At 35.7% G+C, this 24,973-nt stretch overlaps 1 protein-coding gene across 4 annotated transcripts in view; it reads right to left on the reverse strand.

Annotated features, from left to right (window-relative positions):
• Positions 1-22,166: 22,166 nt before the first annotated feature.
• LOC145691044 (uncharacterized) overlaps positions 22,167-24,973 on the reverse strand; it is a 108,719-nt gene continuing 105,912 nt past the window's right edge. For all 4 annotated transcript variants that reach the window (XM_081766651.1, XM_081766649.1, XM_081766650.1 and 1 more), the window contains one exon: positions 22,167-24,186. In XM_081766651.1, the coding sequence (XP_081622777.1) occupies positions 23,454-24,186 (733 nt within the window). In that variant the 3' untranslated portion in view covers positions 22,167-23,453. The remainder of the gene's footprint in view (positions 24,187-24,973) is intronic.

Consider the following 24,973-nt stretch of genomic DNA (forward strand, 5'->3'; position numbering starts at 1 on the left):
GCGGTCCGGGAGTCAGCGGGGGGTGGATACCGAGGCATGTAAAAATATCCCAAAATGACCGATATTAGTATCACATCCATAGTTTTCGCGGTCGCTGAGATCAATGGTGATACCCCCACAGGCGTTGACTTCCAAATACAGGCGTTGACTTCATATCTTCAACTTTACGGGATCCCGAGATATAAACATCTTAGTATAATAATAATTGTAATATCCCCCTCTATTCTCTTCCAAACCCTTTTCTTCCCTCCTAGATCACAATCAAAAACGCTGAAATATGTATCTAATTATTGGGATTACAGAGTAAGATTTAAAATAATATTGTAGAGTTAGTACTTTGGTCCATCCCGTCAGTTACTCCGCACGAAACTCTTGAACGAAACTGAATTTGACTTCTGTTTTTTTGCAATTGATAGCTAAGATAATTATCTCGAAAGTGTTCGTTAGTAGAGGATCATAAACCAGGAGGTTGTGGATCAGAAAGCAGGAGTGGTAGAAATCAACCATTTTTGCTTTTAACGTTGATCCTGTAAACCAAAAAGGGTAATAGTTAGCAAGAAATGGTTTCCGGCAGTCGATTTAGCATCCCAAGAATATCTTTCAACTCCATCCTTAATACTGTATTGAAATAGAAAATGGCAGAAATAAACAAGTTCCCGCTTTAACATTGAATGGGGAAAAACGGTAATATATAGCGAGAAGCAGTTTTGGGAAATCGACTAAAAGATTCCAAGAACACCTTTCGTTTCTATCCTTAACACTGATAAAACTAGAAGCGGGAGGAATCAACTATTTTCGGTTTATTTTTCATTACTGTGGAGCAAAAGCTGTAATAGATAGCAAGAAGCTGTTTTCGACAATCGACGGAGCATCCCAAGAATACATTTTGTCTTTCCATAACACTCTAATAAAATCAGAAATGACAGGGTGTCTACTAAAATTCCAAAATGAAATTTCATGACCCTTTCTTTAACAAACCATTAAATTTACTAACATTCTCAAAAGCAAATTTGAGTGCGACTTGGGCCAATTTTCACGCACGTGATAGAAGCGTGCTTTACTTGTGATTTGGTAGCGTCTAAACCATATACGTTTTTGGTGGTGAATTTTGACATTTTATAGAACAACATTTACAAGTATGTACCTACTTATATTTGTACAGATAAAATGAATCGTGGCCCAAAAGCAAAATTTCTTGACTTTCATGACCATTTTCTGATTTCGTGACTTTCTTTAATCATTTTCGTGACCGATAGACACCCTGGTAATCCAGTATGACTTCCAGGTTCAATGTAATATACATAGAACATGACCTATAAGAGACAGTGAGAAGAGTTTTTTTTAAAAAAAATGAGTTAGCGTTCTTAAAATAGGTACCATCTCTTCTTTTACCCTGTAATCAAACGTAATTATTAGAAATCAACCAACTCCGGTTTTAACGTTCATCGTTGTACAGTCTTGTTCAAGAAATCTTGACCACTCACCCTGCTATGAAAGATGATATTCTTGCAACCGCAAAATGAAATTATAATGCTGTGGCTCTTAATAAACTTCTTAATCGACCAAACAAAATTCACATTTATTTGATTTAATTCTAACTGCAGGTAAGACCACAGGCCTTTTCAAAGAGAGACGAGTGGCAAAGTTTTCTTGAACAAGACTGTATATGACAAACGGCAATAGATAGGCACGGTTTTTGTATTCGATTAAGCGTCCCTAGAATATATTCCATCTCCACTATAATCACTAGTAAATAACACTAAGTGGTAGATATCTACTACAACTTCTGGTTTCAATTTTAATTGAAAAATATTGGGTGCTCCTGTTTACTGTCTTTAAGTGATTTTGTTTTAAATGAGAAGTCCTAAAGCCAAATTTCATGTTTATAACTTTCAAAGATTCTGAGATACCGATATGCTATTATATGAGTAATAATTCCTATTCTCACCTTTTCCTTCTCCTTTATTACTAAGATATAAAAGAAATCGTGAAACACGTGTTAAATTATTTTAAATTGGAAATCCAAATACTAAAATTTAAGTTCCCAGTCCTATACGTTTCGGAGATGAGGGTATCTTATTAAAATAACTCTCACCACAATTCCTCCTCTTTTCGTGAATTTTCAAAATTTTTTCTTAGTGGTACCCCACGTCACAAATCCTATGGAGGTGTAAATTCAAAGTTTCTAGGCGGTCCCTAGAGCAGTGGCTCCTAATCTATGAGTGCGAGTCTCTGACAGAACTAAATTTAAAATTACAAATATTACGAATGTTGTAACAAACATTAAATTAAATATTTATACACGAAATAACTATCCTGTAAGAACTGTGGTTTCATTGACAAAACTGGTAAAATATAATATTCCACTGCACTACAATGCTATGCAGGAATCTTGCTGGAAATAAATATAAATTTGTGAGAATATGGCTATTATTATATGCAAGCTCGTTCTTCGTACGGATCAGCGGCGTAGCGAAAGAGAACGCCGGTATGCCCGGCATCCCCTGTTGATAAGAAAAAATACGTATTTCATTGTATATGAATTGTTAGCTTGTAATTATTATCACAATTATTTCCACTTCAATCTTCTGGATGTCCTCTCTCATCTTACTTTGACAGGTGGAACCTACGCATGCGTATAACTCAGATGCACATTTTCTCTCTTTACTCTTGTCGTATGCTATGTTCCTTGGGCATGCAGGCCTACTGCAAGCAACGTGGTTTTCGTCTGCTTTCTGTCGAATGCGCATGCCCAACTACTACTCTCTTCATCCCTTGCAACTCTACATTTTGCTTTAGATATGCGCTGGCGTATTCAAGTATTTCCAACTCTATATATCTTGAACTAAGTTATTGTTTCTGTACCGAACGTACGAGCGCTAACATCAAGGAGATAGAACAAAACAAAAGTGGTTAATTCAATGTCTTTTCGAAGCATGCCGGTTATGTAAATAATAGTATAAAACTAGTTATGCTTTAATCGTAATTAAATGCATCGTAATTGTAATCGTAATTAAAGGCAAATTATTAATCTTCATCATGAATACATAGTATGTCCAGTAGCGTGGCCAGAAACTCTGAGGGAGCTCACACACACAAGCATAAATATAAAGCATTCTGTAGAATCAAGGTCACCGATCTGGTAGACCAAGAAAGCCAGTACTCCTTGCCCCTCGTAAGGATTGCTTGGGACCTTCAGTCACTGGCACGTATCCCGGGGAAATGAGGAGGACATGTTCCCTCCAATCTTGGAGCAGGGAGACTGTCCCCCCCCCCAACTATCCGATTTGAAATTGTGATGATTTGTATCCAACTGCTACAAAGGAAAGCAAGATGAAATTGATGTCCCTTGACTTGTTTTATCTTTAAAAAAGAATCGTATTATTTAATATTTCATTGTCATTAATTATTGTTAGTCTATTTGCAGCTACTTGTTTAATTCCTGTAAAGATTCCTATAATGCTATTGTGATAATCATAATTTTGGTCAAATAAGAGTATTGTTGCGCCATACATAGTTGACTTTCTTTCATAGTTTTGGGGAAGTCATTATATATATTATTACAAAACAAGTGTCCTAAAATTTTAATGTGGATCATTGTGGATGCGTAAATAGAAACATATCAATTATAAATATGCATGTATTCAGATTTCAGAATGTGTTCACGGTACTGATACGTATCACAATTTCATCTACATCCCCTGGTATATAAAATACAACAGATTCACCTCAGAAATCAGATTCATCTACCGTAATATGAATCTCATCTCCCCTCCCCCCGGAATAAGCCTCAAATCTGCCCTCCTCCCAATGTTGAAGACAACTCTGATCCTCCACAGCATTGTTTTTCAACTTCATAAATATTTTGAACATCGCTTTAAAAAAATAGGAACGGTCTTACCCGTTCCCCGAATATTGAAGATAGATTTTCGCCCCTGCCTTCAGTATCTGGATATCTGACAACGAAATACATACACAGAAACAGGCCCCCTGAGTTGGTTTAAGTGCTTTCTATTTGCATCTTCAAATGATATACGTATACACTCAGGTCCATATTCACGAATGGGCGTCTGAGTTCCGGACTCAAGATGACAAATTTCTAGGGGCGACTTTTTAAAGAACGAGATTGAAGTATGGTATGCAGAGAAAGAAGCTGCCCACGAGAAAGAAATAAAGGGAACTATACTGGAAACAATGTTCATACAACAGCGGGGCCGAGTTTTCTTGTCACGTGGTAGTGGTAAGAAGGAGCTGAGACAATTGCTTATTGGCTTCTAACGTAATCGACGCATTTGCTTCTGTGTATCCCACTAGGCCATCAATTAGGGGCCCTCCTCCCTAAATTTTTTAATAACCCTATATTTCCCATCGGTATAGCTATGTATTGCTGATTTTAGTAGTATTGTATCGCACAAATGACTAACCTTGGCATCCCCATTTCGGAATACCACGCTACGCTACTGGTACGGGTAGAATAGGTTTATGAGAAATATTTGAAAGTTATATTTGATCACTCTTTCTCCATTACGTAACTTATTTGAACAAAAGTGAAATAAAACCCCTAGCTCGACCATGTTCAAAAATGTGTTTCATACGACGCAGTATTCATTCTTTGCAAGAAATCTAAATTCTCTTCTGCTTTTACGATTCTTTTATTTCGAAGTGGGTTGATAAAATAGAAATGTCCTACATGCTAAATATGTTTAAAAATTCATTTCAGACGTTTCAAACACTTTGTCACACTGTAACCTCTTTTGGAAGCAGAATTTTCGAAAACGCTGGGGCATGTCCACATGATGACCTCGTTAAGTAAAAAGTTATATACCTAGTTTCATCTCCTTGGCTTGGAAGATATTTAATTTTCGCCGTATATATTAACTCCTCCACCCTCTTAGGATACGAATCTTAATGAAACTGACATGGTTAAGAAATGGCTTCAGCCAAGTGCTAACTATGTTCTAAAATTTTCAATAATTTTTAATGAGATGAGAGGGAAGTGGAATTTCCTAGAACGCTGGGTTGCGTGTATACTTGGTTTTTATATTAAATCTCATCTTCATACATGAGAGATTTGAAAGATACTGTATTTTTAGCAAATATTTTAGACCTTGACCCCTTCCCTTAGGATACGCATTTCAGTGATAGTGATATGATGAAACCATGCTCTAGGGTAGTTCTAAATATGTTCAGTAATTCTCCTCGAACATTCTATGATGATGAGATAGCGAACGCCGATTTGAATGTCGAGAAATAAGTAAATTAATTCCTCCCTCCTTCTGCTTAAAAGGAGAATTTCGAAAACTCTGAAATACGTATTCCATTCTTTTTAGTTCAGAGTTGGTTTACGAAATTTCAGATTACGAATTTAAGCGAATTTCACATTTCATGACATTTTCTGAATAAATAGTGGTAAATTTTAATATTATAGAAATCGTGTCTTTTCTCCATCTTTAAGAGGGAATTTCCGGAAACATACGTTCAATTATTTATAGTTAAGAAATCAAAGGCGAATTTCACACCTCAAACGTAAGCAAATGCAGAAATTATAATAGGTAGACACTATTCTCCATTCTCATCTTAGGACAGACTTTTCGGAAAACCTAAACATGTATTGGTTCGTTTCTAATTGAGTTTAATTTTGAAATATCACGTCTCCAATATAAAGAATTCTTACATTTATCAAGAGGGTATTATGATGGCAGTAGAAAATAAGAATGGGAAGGTAGTCAGCGAGGGAAATGAGGTCATAGGAAGGTGGAAAGAATACGTTGAAGACTTATATGAGAGTAGGGATAGACCGTGTAGCCCAAATGTTGAAGTAGAAAATGAAGTAGGCGAGGATGATAAAGGATTTAGTATTCTTAGTGATGAGTTTGAAAAGGCTATATCCGAGATTAGAAATGGAAAGGCAACCGGAATAGATAACATACCAATCGAATTCATTAAAAATATAGGAGACAAGGGAAAGAAAAAATTGTTCGGATTATGCAATGAAATATATGAAACAGGAGAATGGCCAAAAGACTTTCTGAAAACGATCATGATACCGATGGCTAAGAAATCGAACCCAAAGAGATGTGAGGATTATAGAACTATTAGTCTCATATCTCATGCAGCTAAAATTCTGCTCCGAATACTGAACAGAAGGTTATATGAAAGAACAAATAAAGAAGTTGAGGAGGAGCAGTTCGGGTTCAGAAGAGGCAAGGGCACAAGAGATGCAATTGGATTATTAAAGGTGATCGGTGAAAGATTTATAGAAAAAGGGGAAAGAGTGTATGTTATATTTAGTTTGATCTAGAGAAAGGCTTTCGACCGCGGTGAATTGGGAATTGTTGTTGGGAGTTCTCACGAACATAGGGTTGGAATTGAAAGATAGAAGACTAATAAGAAACTTATACATGAACCAACAAGTAAGTGTTAGGATAGGGGAAGAACTGACGGAAGAGAGTGCAATTGGAAGGGGAGTTCGACAAGGATGCTGCCTCTCGCCAACACTATTTAATGTCTATCTAGAAGAGATAGCGAAAAATAGTTTACATGATGATGATGGCATTTTGGTAGGAGGTAGAATGATTAAATGCATAAGATTTGCTTGTTGCAGAATCTGAAAAGAAAATCAATAAAATGCTAGAAAAAATGAGAAAGGGCTTTGAAGAATATGGGATGAAAATAAATGTTAGAAAGACAAAAGCCATGGTGATTGGAACGAAGGGGTCTGTGTCAAATATAAAAGTAGGAGGGATGAAAGTAGAACAAGTGAATAGTTTTCGATATCTGGGTAGTATTCTTAGTAATAACATGAAGTGCGAACTTGAAAGAAAAGCAAGGATAGGAATGGCGAAAGAAGCCTTTAGGAGGAAGAAAAGTTTGCTATGTGGGACCTTGAATAAAGAGTTGAGAAAAAGACTCATAAAATGCTTCGTGTGGAGTGTTGTACTGTATGGGGCGGAAACGTGGACATTACGTAAAGGTGACGAAAATCGACTGGAAGCCTTCCAAATGTGGGTGTGGAGAAGAATGGAAAGAATTAGTTGGGTCGAGCGGAAAACGAATGAGAGTGTGTTAGAAATGGTGGGTGAGAAAAGAACACTTTTAGATATTATTAGGAAGAGGAAGAGAAACCGGTTGGGACATTGCCTAAGAAGAGATTGTATCATGAGGGACGTGGTAGAGGGCATGGCGGCGGGAAAGAGAGGGAGGGGGCGAAGGAGACTACAATTAATGGATTATATAAAAACAGAAGGATCATACGCGAAGACGAAGAGGTTAGCGGAGGACCGTGGAGCATGGAAGCTTCTCAGCTGCGGCAAGTGACCTGCCAATAAAGGCAGAATACGTATGATGATGACATTTATCATTTTCTAGAAATAAATGAAATAAAATACAGTTGAAAAATTAATGTTATACGAATTACTCCTTTCTTGTTTAGGTGCATGTTCAGTTATTTTTAATGGTTAGTTTATATGCCTAGTTTCATCTTCCTTACCTCAGGGATTAGCAATATACACTATCCTATTTACGCCCCTAAGGATACATATTTCCAAAAATTCTTCTTTATCCCTTGCTTTCATCAAAAAGAGTATTCTTGCTAATTATAGCATTATGGCTTGGTCGATAATGAGTAAATCACTTATATTGTCTTATATACAGTATAGGTTATTATTATTGTTATTATTTTTGTTGCTATTACTGATGATTTGAGAATACAATGCTGCAACTAAAATTGCAGAAACGGTCAAAGACATCGCGAATGATGTAGGCGTGAAGTGTGTAGGGTTTAAGAATGTCGGCGCTTGTTAAAAATGTTGGAACAATTGCCCTAGAGGATCCCAAAGCTTTAATTTAGAAAACACAGCGTCTTGTATCATTTCCTACTTTATAACACTACAACGAATACTCTATAAGAACATTGTACTTCTGTTAAATTACCTTGCTGAACAGTACTAAATGATCACCGAAGGCTAACATGAAATGGAGGATTCACACAACTAGATCCGCTTTTTCTTGAGTTAACTAAACATTAAGTATAATACCGAAGTAGCATTATAGATATAGTGAGACTGTAGAAAAAATGAACCTTTCCTCTAACAATTAAAAGAATAACAGAACATAGACGCGATAATAATAATAATAATAATAATATTTCAATTTCTTAAAAATAGTATTCAAAAATAGATAGAGGAAACTGCAGTCTGGTAATAATTATAAGGAACCAGATTAAAACGTATTAGCTTTTCTCAACCTACTGAGGAAGAGAAAAGTTGAAAGTAAGAGATGAAAGGTAAGAAAGGAATAGTAAGAAGAAGAATGCAGTTGGTCGATAATTTGAAAAATGGTATCAAATATTGGGAATAAAAAGAGGAAGCTGAAGACCGAGAAAAGTGAAAGAAGAATTTCCAGACCAGAATCACACTCACATCTCCCATTAGTCTCAGTACCTGCCAACAGGTAGAATTCTTAATAATAATAATAATAGACGATAGCTGCTGCGACTAAGTTACTGCGCACGATAGCTCTTGAAAGAAAGCCAATTTTTATTTTATTTTATATCTTTATTTATTTATTTATTTTATTTTATTTTTATTTATTTATTATTATTATTATTTTTTTTTTGCAAACTATGGGTAGAATAACTCTTTCGGAGGAGCTAGTTAATTGAAGTGATCCATAAACCGAAAGTGGTAGAAATCAACCTTTTCCAAATTTTAACGTTGACCACTATAAAACAAAAACGGTTTTTAGCAATCGATTAAGCATTCCAAGAATATTTTACATCTCCTTTCGTTACCAACCGAAAGTGGTAGAAATAAACCATTTCCGGTTTTACGTTGAACACTATAAAGCAAAATCGATAAATAGTTACGAGCGGCTTTCTGTAATGGCAAATCCTTTAGATTGGAACTGACAAGAGATTACCGAGAAATAAATTACCACACGCAAATCAAGCCCAAAACTTGGCCAAACTCGACCAGCAAATGTAGAGATTTTAATTAGATTGAGGGCTGCCCACAACCGAATTTTGTTCCGATTCCGCCAATAGTTATCAAGAAAATGCTGCTAGCTAATTAAGTAGTTATCGAGAAATAAGGTATGAAATGCAACCCGCGTCCACTCTGTTCTTGGCCGAGTTTGACCACAGTATATGCCAGAGTTTATTCCTTAGAGAATGGGCTAATACCTCACAAAATTTAGTAAACGTCCGGCTAGTATTTAATTTAAAAATAAACTCTACTAAAAACCGTAGAGGTTGACGTAATATGTTCTCTATTAATATGGATACCGGAATTTGTATCATATTTCTTTCACTTCTGGTATTAATACAGAGATTACTGTCGAGATGGAATACTCTCATGCGGTATTTAATGAATTACATAAAATTCCTTCTAGCTCTCCAATCTATAACACTCAATTTATAACCGGAAGTGATTAATATATGGCACTTCTGCTTTTAGTATAAAGGTTAGAGTCGAGATAGAACATATTCTTGGGACACTAAATGATTATAGAAAACCGCTTCTCTTTGTCTGTTATCTTTTCTAATCTATTGCGATCAACACTAAAACCGCAAGTAGTTGGATTTTGCTACTTCCGGTTTGGAGTTTAAGAGCGGTAATAACTTATCTGTTCCCACAACGTTAAATTGATTCCATAAAACTGCTTCTCCCTATATCTTATAGTTTATGCTCTATATAAATTAAATTGAATCCGGAAGTTATAGGTTATTTCTACACTTCCTTTTTACTAGGGTGTTAAGTACGAAGATGAAAGTTACTCCTGGAACGCTTTATCGATTGCCGAAAACTGCTTCTTACTATCTATTATCTTTTTCGCTCTATAGTGATCAACGTTGTAACAGGAAATGGCTCAATTCTGTTACTTTCAGAATTTACTATCTTGTTAAATGTGAAGAAGGTTATTCTTGAAAACTTTAATTGATTGCCAAAAACATCTTCCCGTTATCTATTATCGTTTTAGCTCTATAGTAATGAGTGTTAAAACCGGAAATGGCTCATTTCTACCATTTTCAGTTCTACTAGAATGTTAAGAATAAGAATAGAGATTCCCTTAAAACGTATAATCGATTGCCCAGAACCGCTTTTCGCTATCTATTATCGTTTTTTGTTTTTATTGATCTACGTTAAAACCTGAAAAAAATCATTTCTACCATTTTGCTTGTCGAATCACCTCTATTAATGAACTCTCGAGAAAATCACACTATCTACTTATTGAAAATAATAATAATAATAATAATAAAAAATTCGCATCCTTTCAAATGTTATCTTTCGAACTAATAGACGTATGTATGTACGTACGTACTAAAATTACGATATTACAAGTTGCACTACGTGATCCTAATAATAATAAAATCTTAAAGAGGATCATGTTATATTTTGTGTAGTGGTTTGGAAACCAGAAGCTCTGGTATATTTATTTCACTTCCGATTTGAGTACAGGGATCACTGCCGAGATGGAATATACTCTTGGAGCACTTAATGAATTACCAAAAAAAAGCCTTCTCGCTATCCATTCTATAATGCCCAATGTTATAACTGGAAGCGATTGATTTCTACCACTTCAAGTTTTAGTAGAAAGATTAGAGTCGAGATAGAACATATTCTTGGGACACTTAATTGATTACAGAAAACACCTTATCGCTTGTTAGTTTCTAATCTATAGCGATCAACACTAAAACCGGAAGTAGTAGGGTTTTGCTACTTCCGGTTCGATTAGAAGTTTAATAGAGATGATACCTGGTCCTACAACGCTAAATTAGTTCCCAAAAACAGTTTCTATAACTTATAGTTTTTGCACTATATAGATTAAATTGAAACCGGAAGTTATAGGTAATTTCTGCCTCATCTTTTTCACTAAGATGTTAATTATGAAGAAGAAAGTTATTCTTGAAACTATTTATCGATTGCCGAAAACTACCTCTTACTATCTATTACCCTTTTCTCTCTATAGTGATCAACTTTAAAACCGGACATGATTCATTTGTACCAGTTCATGTTTCACTAGAGTGTTAAGGGTGAAGACGTAGATTAATCTTGAAACGCTTCTTCGATTGTCCATTCTCGATGGCTCATTCGTACCTCTTCCGCTTTTATTAGACTATTAAGAATGAAGATGAGAGTTGGCTATGAATTTTGTAATCGATTGCCAAGAACCGCTTTTCCCTATCTATTACCGTTTTTGTTCTATAATGATCAACATTAAAACCGGAAATGACTTATTTCTACCACTTGCGGTTGGTGAATCTTCTCTATTAAAGAACTCCCTCGAGATAATCATTGTATCTTTCTATTGCAAAAACAATTAAAAAATTCACATCTGTCCAAATGTCATCGTACGGAGTAACGGACGGACATATGTACAAACATTACGATGTTACAAGTTTCACTTCGTAATCCTAATAGTAAAAACAGTAAAGATTTACGTAATATTTTTTCAATTGATTTGGAAACCAGAAGTTGTAGTATTTTTTTTCACTTCCTAGTTGAGTAGAGTGATTACTGTCGAGATGGAACACACTCTTGGGCACTTAATAAATTTTCAATTCTATTCCTTTCAAGCTATATATTCTATAACATTCAATGCTTAAACTGGAAGTGATTGATTTCTGTCACTTCCGGTTTGAGTAGAAAGATTAAAGTCGAATTAGAAAATTCTTGGAACACTTAATTGATTACTGAAAACCGCTTCTCGCTATTTATTACGGTTTGTAATCTATTGTGGTCAACACTAAAACCGGAAGAAGTGTGGTTTTGCCACTCCCAGTTTATTTAAAGTTTAAGAGAGGAGACGATACTTATTCCCACAACGCTAAACTGATTCCCCAAAACAGCTTCTCCCTATCTCCCTATGTAGATTAATTTGAAGTCGGAAATTATAGTTAATTTCTACTGCTTCCGGTTTTACTAGGATGTTAGAGATGAATATGAAAGTTACCCTTGACACGCTTTATCGATTGCCGAAAATTACTTCCTGCTATCTTTTACCGTTTTTGCTCTATAGTGATCAACAATAAAACCGGAAATGACTCATTTATACCACTTCCGGTTTTACAATAGTGTTTAGAATGAACATGGGAGTTGTCCTTGAAACGTTTAATCGATTGCCGAAAACCGTTTGTCGCTATCTATTACAGTATGTGCTCTACAGTGATCAACGTTGAAACCGAAAATGGCTCATTTGCACCACTTTCTGTTGACTAAATCATCTCCGTTAACGAACTCCCTCGAGATAATTACTCTATTTATCTATTTCAAAAAAAGAATTAAAAAAATCGCATTCGTTCAAAAGTTATCGTGCGGAATGTTACGGTAAGTTCCACTAAGTGATCGTAATAAACACTTCATACCCCCGACCCCGCCACACACACAACACTAACTTATGCACACACGAAAGTATATCTGGTAGTTCCCATATGCCTATGCCGGTAGCTGGAAACACACACAGAGAGAGAGAGAGAGAGAGAGAGAGAGAGAGAGAGAGAGGGGAGAATCTTATTGCACATTTACACAGAACGCGCAATTACTCAGAACATCAATTAAAAAAAGAAAAGTTGTAAATGAAACTTTCAAAGACTGGTACCACTGCTGCAACATACACATGCAATTCTTCCATAATGATTGATTAGTAAGATGATGTATATGGGTTTCATAATGACAGTGTAATAAAATGCCTTCAAATTGACCACAAAATAAAAAGTTAAATTTTTCTCTCAAATTTTATAAAATCGAAGTCGATGGTCATTATGGGAACAGTTTACAATAACAATATATGCAAACAAATATTAATATACTCCAAGCTTTCCACTGGATGCCAGAAAGCTTCGGATCATATTTGATGTCATAATCATAAGCAGATGTAATTATATATATATATATATATATATATATATATATATATATATATATATAGGGGGGTTCCCGATATCGCACCGTTCCTAGTTTAAAAAGAACTGTAGTATTAACAAGCAATTTGGTAGTTAAATTAAGTACATAAGCATATTTCCATAATTACAGAGTAAAGGGACCACATTCAGTAAGTTATGTGTGTGTGTAGTTGCAGTACAATATAACTGGATCTAATTTTCGGGACATTTCACAGTAGAATAGGGATTAAGATAAGAGAATTAGCTAATTTTTCAATAAGTAGTAATAAACAAAATACTATTAATATTATAGTGACAAACTCAAGTCATTCTCTTTTTTTTAATTCGTGGGGTATGTAGAGAATATTTGTTTTAAAATTGTATAGTTTCCCAAATCGCACTACTACCGTGTATCCGAAATCACACCAGTGCGATCTTGGCTCTAGTGATGAATTGTTTTCTCCTGATTTCTTTCTCGTTACAATTCACGCAAGGTGGGCACATTACAATATAGAAAATGGTCTCCGGAGTCTATGAATCGTGCTTTGAAAGATATATAGAAAGTAAAGTGTCACTGCCAAGCCGAATAGCAGGAGGAAATAGAACTACCAACATGCAACCACAAAGAACAGAAGTACTCTCATCAAATCCTTACAAAGAACATCTTGAAGAATGACGGGAAAGGCAATCAAGAGCATCCAAACGTGTGGAGAGATGTAATCTTTCTGAACTGCTAGCTAGGTATGCATGTGCTTCAGGAAACCTTAACACCAAAAAGTTTAGTTGAAAAGTAGATTCATCCAAATCACGATTCTCCGAGCTACACATTTGCAGTGTTTCAAATCTGACTTTTGATATCAATGAACAAGATTGGTTTTGCGTCCTTTGAAACAAAATTTAGTCGAAGATATGGTACAGAGTGTGTTGTGTAAAGTCTAGAAACATGAGTCTTGTGGGGGGTGTTTCAGATGAATGTGCATTCCAATGTAATTTTTGTGCACATAGAATGTAGCTGTGTTTTCCATGTAGGTACTTTACGTTTCATAGGATTATGAACAATATTGCTTATTGAATCAACAATATGGATACTTTTTCTTTAACTATATGTTCTTCCTTCCATTAATATCACTGAGATAAAAGAATGCGATATATCATAGAAATGTTAATCTATTTTCCTTTTAGGTTGCATTACTACTTAGCTTATTTCTAAGGTGTTATTTCTGTGCTCGGTTATTTACATTGCAGTATTTTTGCTCTTTAAAGATTATTATTTCTCATCTTAATATAACATAAATAAAATAATGCGATATTCCATGGAAATGCTAATTTGCTTTACCCATACTCATTACGGTAAAATTTGCATATATTTAAATACCAGTGCGATTTGGAAAACCCATTGCGTAAATCGCACCAATTGCAGGCTTCTAAAATAACATCATTTTTATCATAAGATATCGTTATGAAATCGCTGTAAAAGAATTGGAAAACTATAAAGTACAATACGATCAAAAGATCATTTTAAATTTCTTCAAAAGTTTCGAATTAAAACCATTTATGCAAAAAGTAGTGCGTTTTGGCTACTCTCCCTTATACACACACACACATACATGCATATATATATATATATATATAAGCTGCTTCTCGTAGTTATGCTAGGCTAAATTTTTATCAAGCTTCTTGGACACTACGATGGCATCAGCGGAAAGCGATAGTTAGTATCTTTTTACAAATAAGAACTTTTTTTAAGAAGCTTACATTAGTTTTGTTAAACTTGACAGAACTACCTTTGATTCTATACAAATCCACTTGAAGAACAGTTATGGAAATTACAACTATTTACAATGTTTCGTACTATCCATGAATGAAATTGCAATGCATTAGAAACGATGTGCTTTCAAAATGTTCGAAATGCGTGACAGCATTAATTTCCAGTAATAATTGTCAACTTTGGAAATTTTATTATGTATAAAATACTCTTTGACGAAACAAACAGCATTATAAATTTCGATTCCTTTAAGGAAATATATATTGTGAAATGTAACGGAAAATCAAAAGAAGCGTTCTTTGCAAATTTCTCAATATTGATCGATGGAGATGAAGAATATCTTTAATGTTTCTATCTAAAATGCAAAATATTCTTTGGCTAATACATATTTTAAATTGTCGTAATTATTTCATTTCTTAAATAATTAAAGTTCTGAATTTAAGTTACTTATTATTAATTAACGTATTGAGAATACACTAGCAAATACACACATGTAAATATATATATATATATATATATATATATATATATATATATATATACAGGGTGACCGTGTGACTATGTTACAAAATGTAAGGGATGATTCCTGACACGGAAACTAGAAAAAAGTTCAAATAAACTTTTGTCCAACGTACATAATTTCGGAGCTACAAGGTGCCGAAAGCGTGGGAAAATGACATTCAAAGCTCTATAGCTCGACTATGGTGAATGACAGAGCTAATGCGGCATGGTCACGTCAAAGACACCGAGGCTGCTGTATTCAAAAATGCTTAGGTCCAGATCGTGCAATTCGTGCACAAGGGATTCCCCAAAGGAGTGTAGGGATTCCCGGATAATCTGTCAAGAAAGATGGGTCGGAAAGGATACGGATGAATAGCTGTCCCAACTGCTAGCAATAATGCGTCTGTACTAAGTCGATATCTCGCACAAGCACAAAATGGCGAACAGTTTTATACATTCCATGTGTGGTTGCATAACGCGCACTAAGTAAGAGTGAGAAACATGGAAGGAAAATGTGAATAATTTGGTACAAATGGTAAATACATGATATCACAATGTCCTATCATTAAACAGACGCTTTTAATAAGAGGTAATAGTCATGAAACGTATTAAAATTTTGAAAAAGGATCACACTAACATTGTTTTCTTCTATGTATTTTGTCATTGAAAGCAAGTAAAACTAAGGGGAAAAACGGAGGGATATGGGTGCTTTCTTCCAGGCAGAAATCTTATTTTATTTGATGATACGAGCCGAGGATACTTTTCACGAGAGGGGGATTTTTCCACCATCCCATGATAATTTGACCACTGCCAGAGAACAACAGTAAAAAATCCGTTTCTTATCATTAGCCGTAATGTGCGTTACCTGAACATTGAAAAAGAACAAGGAAAAACAATGTATCTGGACGTTTGTTTTAGTCGCTGCTTCCGATGTTTTGCAGGACTGATTCCGAGATTTTGTCTAGAATGCTTAACATGTCATATTGTTATCGTTTAGAAGATATTTTGTTTTCACAGACGGTGTTATCACCTGAAGTACGCCACAGTTTGCAGGTTCGATCACAAGCATTTGTTGTTCCTTCTGTCGTAGAAAACAGCCGAAGGAAAGGAAAGTATAAGACAACCCTACTAGAAGGCGTTGTGGAAGGTGGAAGGTCATTCTTCATGTGGTTTGTTCGTAGCGTACGAGTTCCTTAGTGCAGTTTGTGCTTTGCTTGTTTGAATGTGAGATAAAATGGAGTATTCGGTAGCAGAACTTGCGGACATGATATTTGTATACGGTCAAGCAAATAGCAACAGTCGAGAAGCTGACAGGTTATATCGATTGAATTATCCACAAAGAAGACATCCAGCCCATACTATGTTTGCCAGACTTTTTCAACGCTTACGAGACATGGGGAATTTACAACCTCAATACTACGACCAAGGAAGACGGAGAACAACAAGGACTCCGGACTTTGAAGAACAAGTGCTTGATCGTTTCGCCCAAGACCCAGCAGTAAGTACCCGGAAAGTAGCATGTGAAAGGGGAGTAGCACAAAATACTGTTTGGAAAGTAGTACACGAGCAACAGTTACACTCCTATCACCCGCACAGGGTTCAGGCCTTACGTCCAACTGACTTTCAACCTCGCATTCAGTTTTGTGAGTGGTTTCTCCAACGCTTTATAGTTGATCCACAGTTTGCTTCCTACGTGCTTTCCACCGACGAAGTTTTTTTTTATTTTTTTTACGAAAGACGGGATATTTAATAGTACCAATAATTACGTATGGGCAGACGAAAATCCTTATGCAATTGTGGAAATGGGCCACCAAGACCGATTCGCCATAAATATGTGGGCGGGTATTATCAGTGATCAGGTAATAGGTCCATATTTACTACCACCACGATGAACTGCACAAGTGTATACAAGATTCCTGCGAGACATACTTCCCGAGTTATTAGAGGATGTCCCTCTCGGTGTTCGTCAACGGATGTGGTTTCAACATGATGGCGCCCCAGCCCACTTTTCAGCTAGTGCGCGAGAGTTTTTGAATCAAACGTTTCGTGACAGATGGATTGGAAGAGGCAGCCCTTGTAATTGGCCTGCACGTTCCCCAGATTTAACTCCACTTGATTTTTTCTTGTGAGGTCATGTCAAAACACTTGTCTATGAAACGCCTATAGACAACGCAGAAGAACTATTAGCACGAATACTCGCTGCCTGTGATACTATAAGAACAGATCCTGGGTTGTTACAGCGGATGCGTTAGAACTTACTGCGACGCTGTAACGCCTGTGTTGAAGTAGAGGGACGCCATGTCCATCACCTATTGTAGGATAATTGGGAGATTTGTCTCGTTTACAGGTAATTGATAATGTTCTTGGCTGCATTCAATCCTGCTGTAAAATGTTGATTGTAGACATTATTCCCATTCTTGCGACTTTTGTCTTTAGAAAACAACCTCTTTTGCATTATGGTTGTTCGCTCAGTTTTGTTTATTTGTTTTCAATGACAACAATACATGGAAGAAAGACTAATAGTGTGATCCATTTACAACATTTTAGTACGTTTCATGACTATTACCTTTTATTAAAAGCGTCTGTTTAATGATAGGACATTGTGATATCATGTATTTACCATTTGTACCAAATTATTCACATTTTCCTTCCATGTTTCTCACTCTTACTTAGTGCGCGTTATGCAACCACACATGGCACGTATAAAACTGTTCGCCATTTTGTGTTTGTGCGAGATATCGACTTAGTACAGACGCATTATTGCTAGCAGTTGGGACAGCTATTCATCCGTATCCTTTCCGACCCATCTTTCTTGACAGATTATCCGGGAATCCCTACACTCCTTTGGAGAATCCCTTGTGCACGAATTGCACGATCTCGACCTAAGCATTTTTGATTACAGCAGCTTCGGTGTCTTTGATGTGACCATGCCGCATTAGCTCTATCATTCACCATAGTCGAGCTATAGAGCTTTGAATGTCATTTTCCCACGCTTTCGGCACCTTGTAGCTCCGAAATTATGTACGTTGGACAAAAGTTTATTTGAAATTTTTTCTAGTTTCCGTGTCAGGAATCATCCCTTAAATTTTGTAACATAGTCACGCGGTCACCCTATATATATATATATATATATATATATTACACACATTTATTTACAGAATGTGTATAATGTGCATATATATGTGTCGATAAATAAAAAATAACACAACTAGATACATATACACTATATATATATAAAGTATGGCCCTAAATCCGTCGCACAAAAGCAGAGAGGTGATTCCTGAAAGTAAACTAAAAAAAATCTAATAAACATAGGGCGAAAACCGCGTAATTTACGTGTTATAGGCTGCCGAAAGCATAGGAAAATGAACTTTAGACTTAAGTATTTCACTAACTACGTGATGCGGCATGATATCGTCAAAGGATCCTAACCTGCTCTATCCAAATTTGCAGTTTTCAAATTTGTGCAGTAGCGGCGCAATTGATTCCCCAAAGGACGTTAGGGATTCCCGAACATTTTATAACGTAAATCGATTGGACAAGAACATGTAAAAGACGCCTCATTGACTAGAAATAATGCTACGTGGCAGATCAGTATTCATACACACAGATTAAAAGATGGCAAATGAGGTAATATTTACTGTGCATGGTTGCATACCTCCTCAAAAAGTACTATTAAAAACGTTGTACAAGAATTCACTGGAAACGCCACATGGCTACAATGTCACAATGCGTACAACACAAGCCGATAGGTAACAGAAGATAAAGAAATTTCGATTGCTGATGTGCTCATATTAATGACATCACATCGCTTTTAATGACGGTCTGTTATTAATGCTAGTGTCGTTTAGTTTATTTGTGTTTCGTAATGTACATACTCGTCTGTCATTCTCCCCAGTATCTTTTCCAACCCCTTCGTGGCTAAGCGACGTTAGCGTATGCGGCATTTGCATGAAAGATCCGGGTTGGATTCCCGGCGGGATGTCATGTGGTTCGGATTCCACGTTGATCAGTTTGTCCAGTAGCTACGCGAACGGCATGCTAATACACCTGGCTTCATGTCTCGTGTTCTCTTCACAGATGAAGCTTCGTTTCCCGTGATGGAGTGTTCAATACTCACAATCAACATTTGTGATCTGAGACAAACCCACACGGAACGTCAACTCTTTCCCATCAGAAAATATGTTCTTTGAATTTTTGGGCAGAAATTGTTAATTATCTCATCGGACCGTGCCTACTACCACAAGGCTTGACCAGGTGGGAGTATCGCATATTTTTGAAAGAGGTTCTGCCTGAACTATTAGAGATTGTGGCACTGGCTGTTCGTCGAAACATGCTTTTTTCATGCACGACTGTGCTAAAGTACATTTCGCTGCGGAGATGCGAAATTTTCTCAACGCATTCTTTCCGAACAAATGGATCGGCGTAGAACGACAAGTGTCTTGTCCACCTCGCTCACCAGACCTTCACCCCTTTGATTTCTTTTTCTGGGGCCATATGAAACAACTAGTATATACGACGCCTGTAGGATTTGTTTCTCGAATTTTTGGTGCTTCCTGGAGCATTAGGGAAACTCCAGGAGTATCAACACGCCCATCGATCCCTTCACCGCTGCTGTAACCTTTGCATTGAAGTGGGGGTCGAAACTTTGAATACGGTTTGTAGTGACAGTTCTGACGATTATCCTCTTAATTTTAACGACTCTTCTCTGTACCTTGTTCCCTACAATTCTCTTCGGTATGCAGTCCCGTTATACGATTTGGGACAAGAAACATCAGCCTCTGTTACAACAAATCTCACAAGTGGAATAAATGTTTTGTTTCACGTCAGTCAGGTTAGAATATTAATTGAAAAAAAGAACGTATGGTAGTCGCATTTATGTGATATACTGATCAAAACAAATGTTCTCAAACTCCTATTTGTATTATTATTATTATTATGAGTTCTCTAGTTGTCTTTTAATAGTAGTTCTTGTTCAATTCCTGTAGTAGTAAAATTGGAAGCGTTTCTAAAAGCCTTGCGATATCATTAATATGAGCAAATCAGCAATCGGAACTTCTTTATCTTCTGTTATCTATCAGCTTGTGTTCTACGTATTTTTCACATTGTAACCACGTGACTTTTTCAGTGAATTCTTGTACAGCGGGGGACACTTTTAAATGGTACACCTTAGCCGTAAATCTCCATATGGCTGTACCATTTAGAAGTGTCCCCCGCTGTACAACGTTTTTACTAGTACTTTTTGAAGAGGTATGTAACCACGCACAGTGAGTAATTACCTCATCCGCCATCTTTTAATATGTTTGTATGAATACTGATCTGCCACGTAGTGTTATTCCTAGTCAATGAGGCGTCTTTTACATGCTCTTGACCAATCAATTTACCTCATGAAATGTCCGGCAATCCCTTGCGCCGCCACTGCACAAATCTGAAAACTGCACATTTGGATATAGCAGGTTAGGATACTTTGACGATATCATGCCGCATCACGTCTACGCTCAATAGTTAGTGAAACATTTAAGTCTAAAGTTCTTTTTCTCATGCTTTCGGCAGCCTATAACACGTAAACGACGCAGTTTTCGCCCTGTTTATTAGAACCTTTTTTGTTTGTTTTACTCTCAGGAATCACCCCTCTGCTTTCGTACAAGGAATATAGCGCCATGCTGTATATATTTATATTTATATATCCTGGCGATAAAACTAGTTGATGGTGAAATCATCCCAATAAATTCCTTCAAATTGGAAGCATTTCATGTCAATGAGAAAAAATCATTCGCATTGATCAGTGTTTGAAAAAGATGAAATTGGTTAGGTTAAGTTCTGTGCCCTTTAGCCCCTACCGTTGTTTCAAGTTCGAAAATATTAGTATTCTTCTCCTTTACTTTCATGTTTAACATTCTCGAACAAACAGCAGCTTGCGGCCTTCTATATCACATCGTCATTAACAAATCATATGTAAATTATTTAAGTAATAAGTGAAGGCTTGTTGTAACTTATTAAAACGTTTGCATTGCGAGCAAAGCGAGGAAGAATTGAAAAAAAAAAAAAAGATTATTTCTTTTCAATTCCACAATAATATTGATTTAATAGGGCGCCAATACTTCCCTGATCGTTGCGTTGAATAGGAGGCCTCATCCAGTGGCCAACGCACTTTCAAATTCTCAACCCTATCGACTTTTTCCTTGGAGGATAGTTCATGTCCTATATGAATCGCCAGTAGAATCAGAGGAAGACTTGCTTGCAAGAGTCCTAGCTGCCTGTTTAACTGCGTAAGACAAGTCGGGGATATTTGAGTGAGTGAGGACAAATTCCCTTAGGTGTTTTACTACGTGCGTCGAAATTGGCGGTAGTCATTTTGTGCAAGTAAGTATGAGCTCTGGTACGTACAGTGCAGCAGTATATTAATTGTACTAAGCCTTAAATATTCATATCTGGTATTACGCACAATAAAGCAGGTTGTATGAACTTCATAGACATATTTGTAATTGAATCTTCGTACTCGTTCGCACAAATTGCTCTAACTTGAGATGGCGTGATGCTTGAACTAGCTGTTTTCGACCTTCTGTTTCCTACCTCAAAATACGTATATTGTAAGTATCTTCTGTCATCTGTATAAATTTGACCCAAAGGTCATAGATATCCTGCATCACTCTCTCTCTCTCTCTGGGGGTCTGTAATTTTAGAATTCCAGAAAGGTCCCAATCAATAACTCGAATTATTTTAAGAAAGGATAAGAACATCTATAGCTAATAATGGGCATAATCTTAGAACTATATATGTTAATACATTGAAGTTCAAATCACATAGAGACCTTAATTAGACTACCTCACTCAAAGAGTCTACTGAATCTACGAACTTTAATCATTAGACCGACAGGCAACAAAGAGCGTAGAGCTCTGTGGTTCCGGTCAGTAAGAAAAAGCTTCACGTTACATGTAGTGAAACCCAGGAGACTTCTTATATTTAGCAGGAAATTCTAGCGTAAAGAACCATGTCGTATTCAGAGATGTATGGTATATATATATAATGAAATTTCATGTCTGCTAATGCATATATTGTAAAGTGTAAAATCATATAAGTTTTGTTTGTTTGCAACATAATCAGTTATTTTAATATCCATTACATTCATTTTCTCAAAAACAGTTTAAGGCGATAATTCATTTACATGACCGTTCTTTGAACTTTCTTCTTAGTAAAAACATAGTGAATTCAGAACGACTACACTGCTTTTTAATCGTATTTAATTGATTTTTGATTTACATGATTGCGTTCTATTTGTCATTACACTTTTTTGTAAAGCCTTCAATTTTTCTACACAAAGCCTGGCTCATATTTTCGAATAGCGGAACAATATAATTAGACCTCCACCATTTCTAGCAGAAAACGTACAAGTGACATACGCAATTCGTGAGCCAAATAAGTTTCAGAAATAATAAAGCATCTTCTTCCTATTATTGCACTTTAATCACAGAAACGCACCTTGTTGTAAATTATATCTTACCAATGAAAATTTCTGAACACTTTTCAAGAAGTTCTCCTGGAAAGGAGATTACTTCATGCTTCGATAATGTAACATTATGGAAGCATACATCTAATTTATTATTAATTAAAATTACCATACTTTTTTTGTGGTATTAATACAAAAAATTACATTTAAATATGACACTATTACGAAATATTATAGCATCTATACACTCGACAAGGACTTCTGTAATCGTTACTCCAAAAAATAAATAGTATTTATATAATATATATATGTTCTCAAATATAACTTGTAGTTCATTAAATAACTTTAGTTTTTTATATATTATTAATTTTATATTACTATTATATATTATTATATTTCAACAAAAGGGGACTACAATGGCAGATTTTCAACACTGCTTTTTCGTAGTTGGAATTTAAATTCTATAGTTTTATACTAACTAACGTATGTTAACTTCTTCTTAATGAACCTATTCGGAATTATCGAATATCTCAAACATAAAACCAAATTTTACGCATGGTACTCATTACGATATTTCTTTTTTAATGACAGATTATGCTTTTAAACAGTGATTTCAAGGAAAATACTCCCGACATTATTAATTTACAATCTAATGGATTCCCTCCAGTGTAAATTAATGAATGTTTTAGGACATATCTAGTAGGGTGAATGCTAAACCGGAGTGCTTACACATGAATTCTCACTGGATGTGTCAACACATGCCTCTTCCTTTGGTCTTTATAAGCGAAAGACTTCCCACATAAGTTACAAGAATGCATATTAATACTCGAATGAACTAACATATACTGCGTAAGGTGCCTTCAACCCGAAAGATTATGCTGCAATTGTTTCTCAGCTGTGTGAAGCAATAGATGACGAATCATACTCGATTTTCTTGAGAAACGTTTAGCACACAGTTTACATGCAAATGGTTTTTCACCTTTATGCATTAATAAATGCCTTGAAAGGTGTGTCTTTTGAGAAAAGGACTTGGGGCAATAAGTACAAGCAAATGGCTTCTCACCTTTATGTATTAACAAATGTCTTGAAAGATGTTGCTTTTGAGTAAATGATTTGTTGCAAGATGTGCAAGTAAACGGCTTTTCACCTTTATGAGTTAATAAATGTTTTGTTAAATTATACTTGTAACAAAAGGATTTTCCACACTGAGAACATATAAACGTTTTCTTTTCAGTGTGATTTACTAAATGTTTCATGAGGTATTCTTTGCGAGAAAAGGATAAGGTACAGTGATCACAAGGGTATGACTTCTCATCCATATGAAGCTTCATATGACGCATTAGATACAGTTTTGCAAATCCTTTACCACATTGGTTGCAGTACTCCTTCTCACCGGAATGAGTTATTAAATGCTTCTTCAGGATACTTCTTTTGGGAAAGGATTTATCGCACTGGTCGCAAGGGAACATTTGCTTACATTTAAGTAAATGTTTCCTAAGATTTAGTTCGAACTTGTACGATTGATTGCACTGGTGACATGAATATAATTTATCATTTGTTTTACTGGATATATTTTCAGGTGAGCCAAAGAACCTAGTAAAGAAAAGTAGAGAAACGTATATTAACATTATTATGCTGAAGGAAAAAAACAAAAAAACAAAAACCAATACAAATAATCTCATTAATGCTTGTAACACTTAAGACATTCAATTAAACTTATTTGCACGAAACGAACTATATTTATTCAACACTAAGCTTAAAATGAGAGTAACAGCAGAAAGATAGATACAAAAATTAGCAAAGCTTCAAGTAAGCCATTAATAGAATGGTATATGAATATATTCTGACGGTTGTAGGCATAAAACAAAAATTATATTGCACTTTCCGACTCCACAATATTTAACGTTTAAATGTATCAGGCATTACATAGTGATAGTCATAGAGGACCACGTCAAAAGTTCTGGATGTTTTGATATGCGTATTCATGCATTGAAAGGAGTTCCAAACGTTATTTCGAAAACATGGTAAGTTACTTCACGAACAGGAATATTGTTTTGAAAGGCGTCTACAACAACAAAAATGGGAGAACATTATTCAATTATAGCATCAGATCAATACTACAGCAGTTCACGAGTATAAAGAATAAATTTTCTTTAGAATTTGCTGGTGATTGAGATACCTTCAGCTTGAATATAACTTACTTTTTTTTTCAATGTGGGTCCTCTAAATACCGAGGAAAAAGTTTACGCTCTAAGGGAAATCAAAGATAGTAAGCAGGGCCTAGAGTTGAATAGTCTTGATCAGCTTATCGCGTATGGTAATGTAACTTTAATAGGGGACAATAGGAGAACAACAGAAAGAAATGCAGAGGTTATATTAG

The sequence above is a fragment of the Thermobia domestica genome, chromosome 7 (assembly GCF_964235325.1).
Source record: "Thermobia domestica chromosome 7, izTheDome1.hap1.1, whole genome shotgun sequence".
Lineage (NCBI taxonomy): Eukaryota > Metazoa > Arthropoda > Insecta > Zygentoma > Lepismatidae > Thermobia > Thermobia domestica.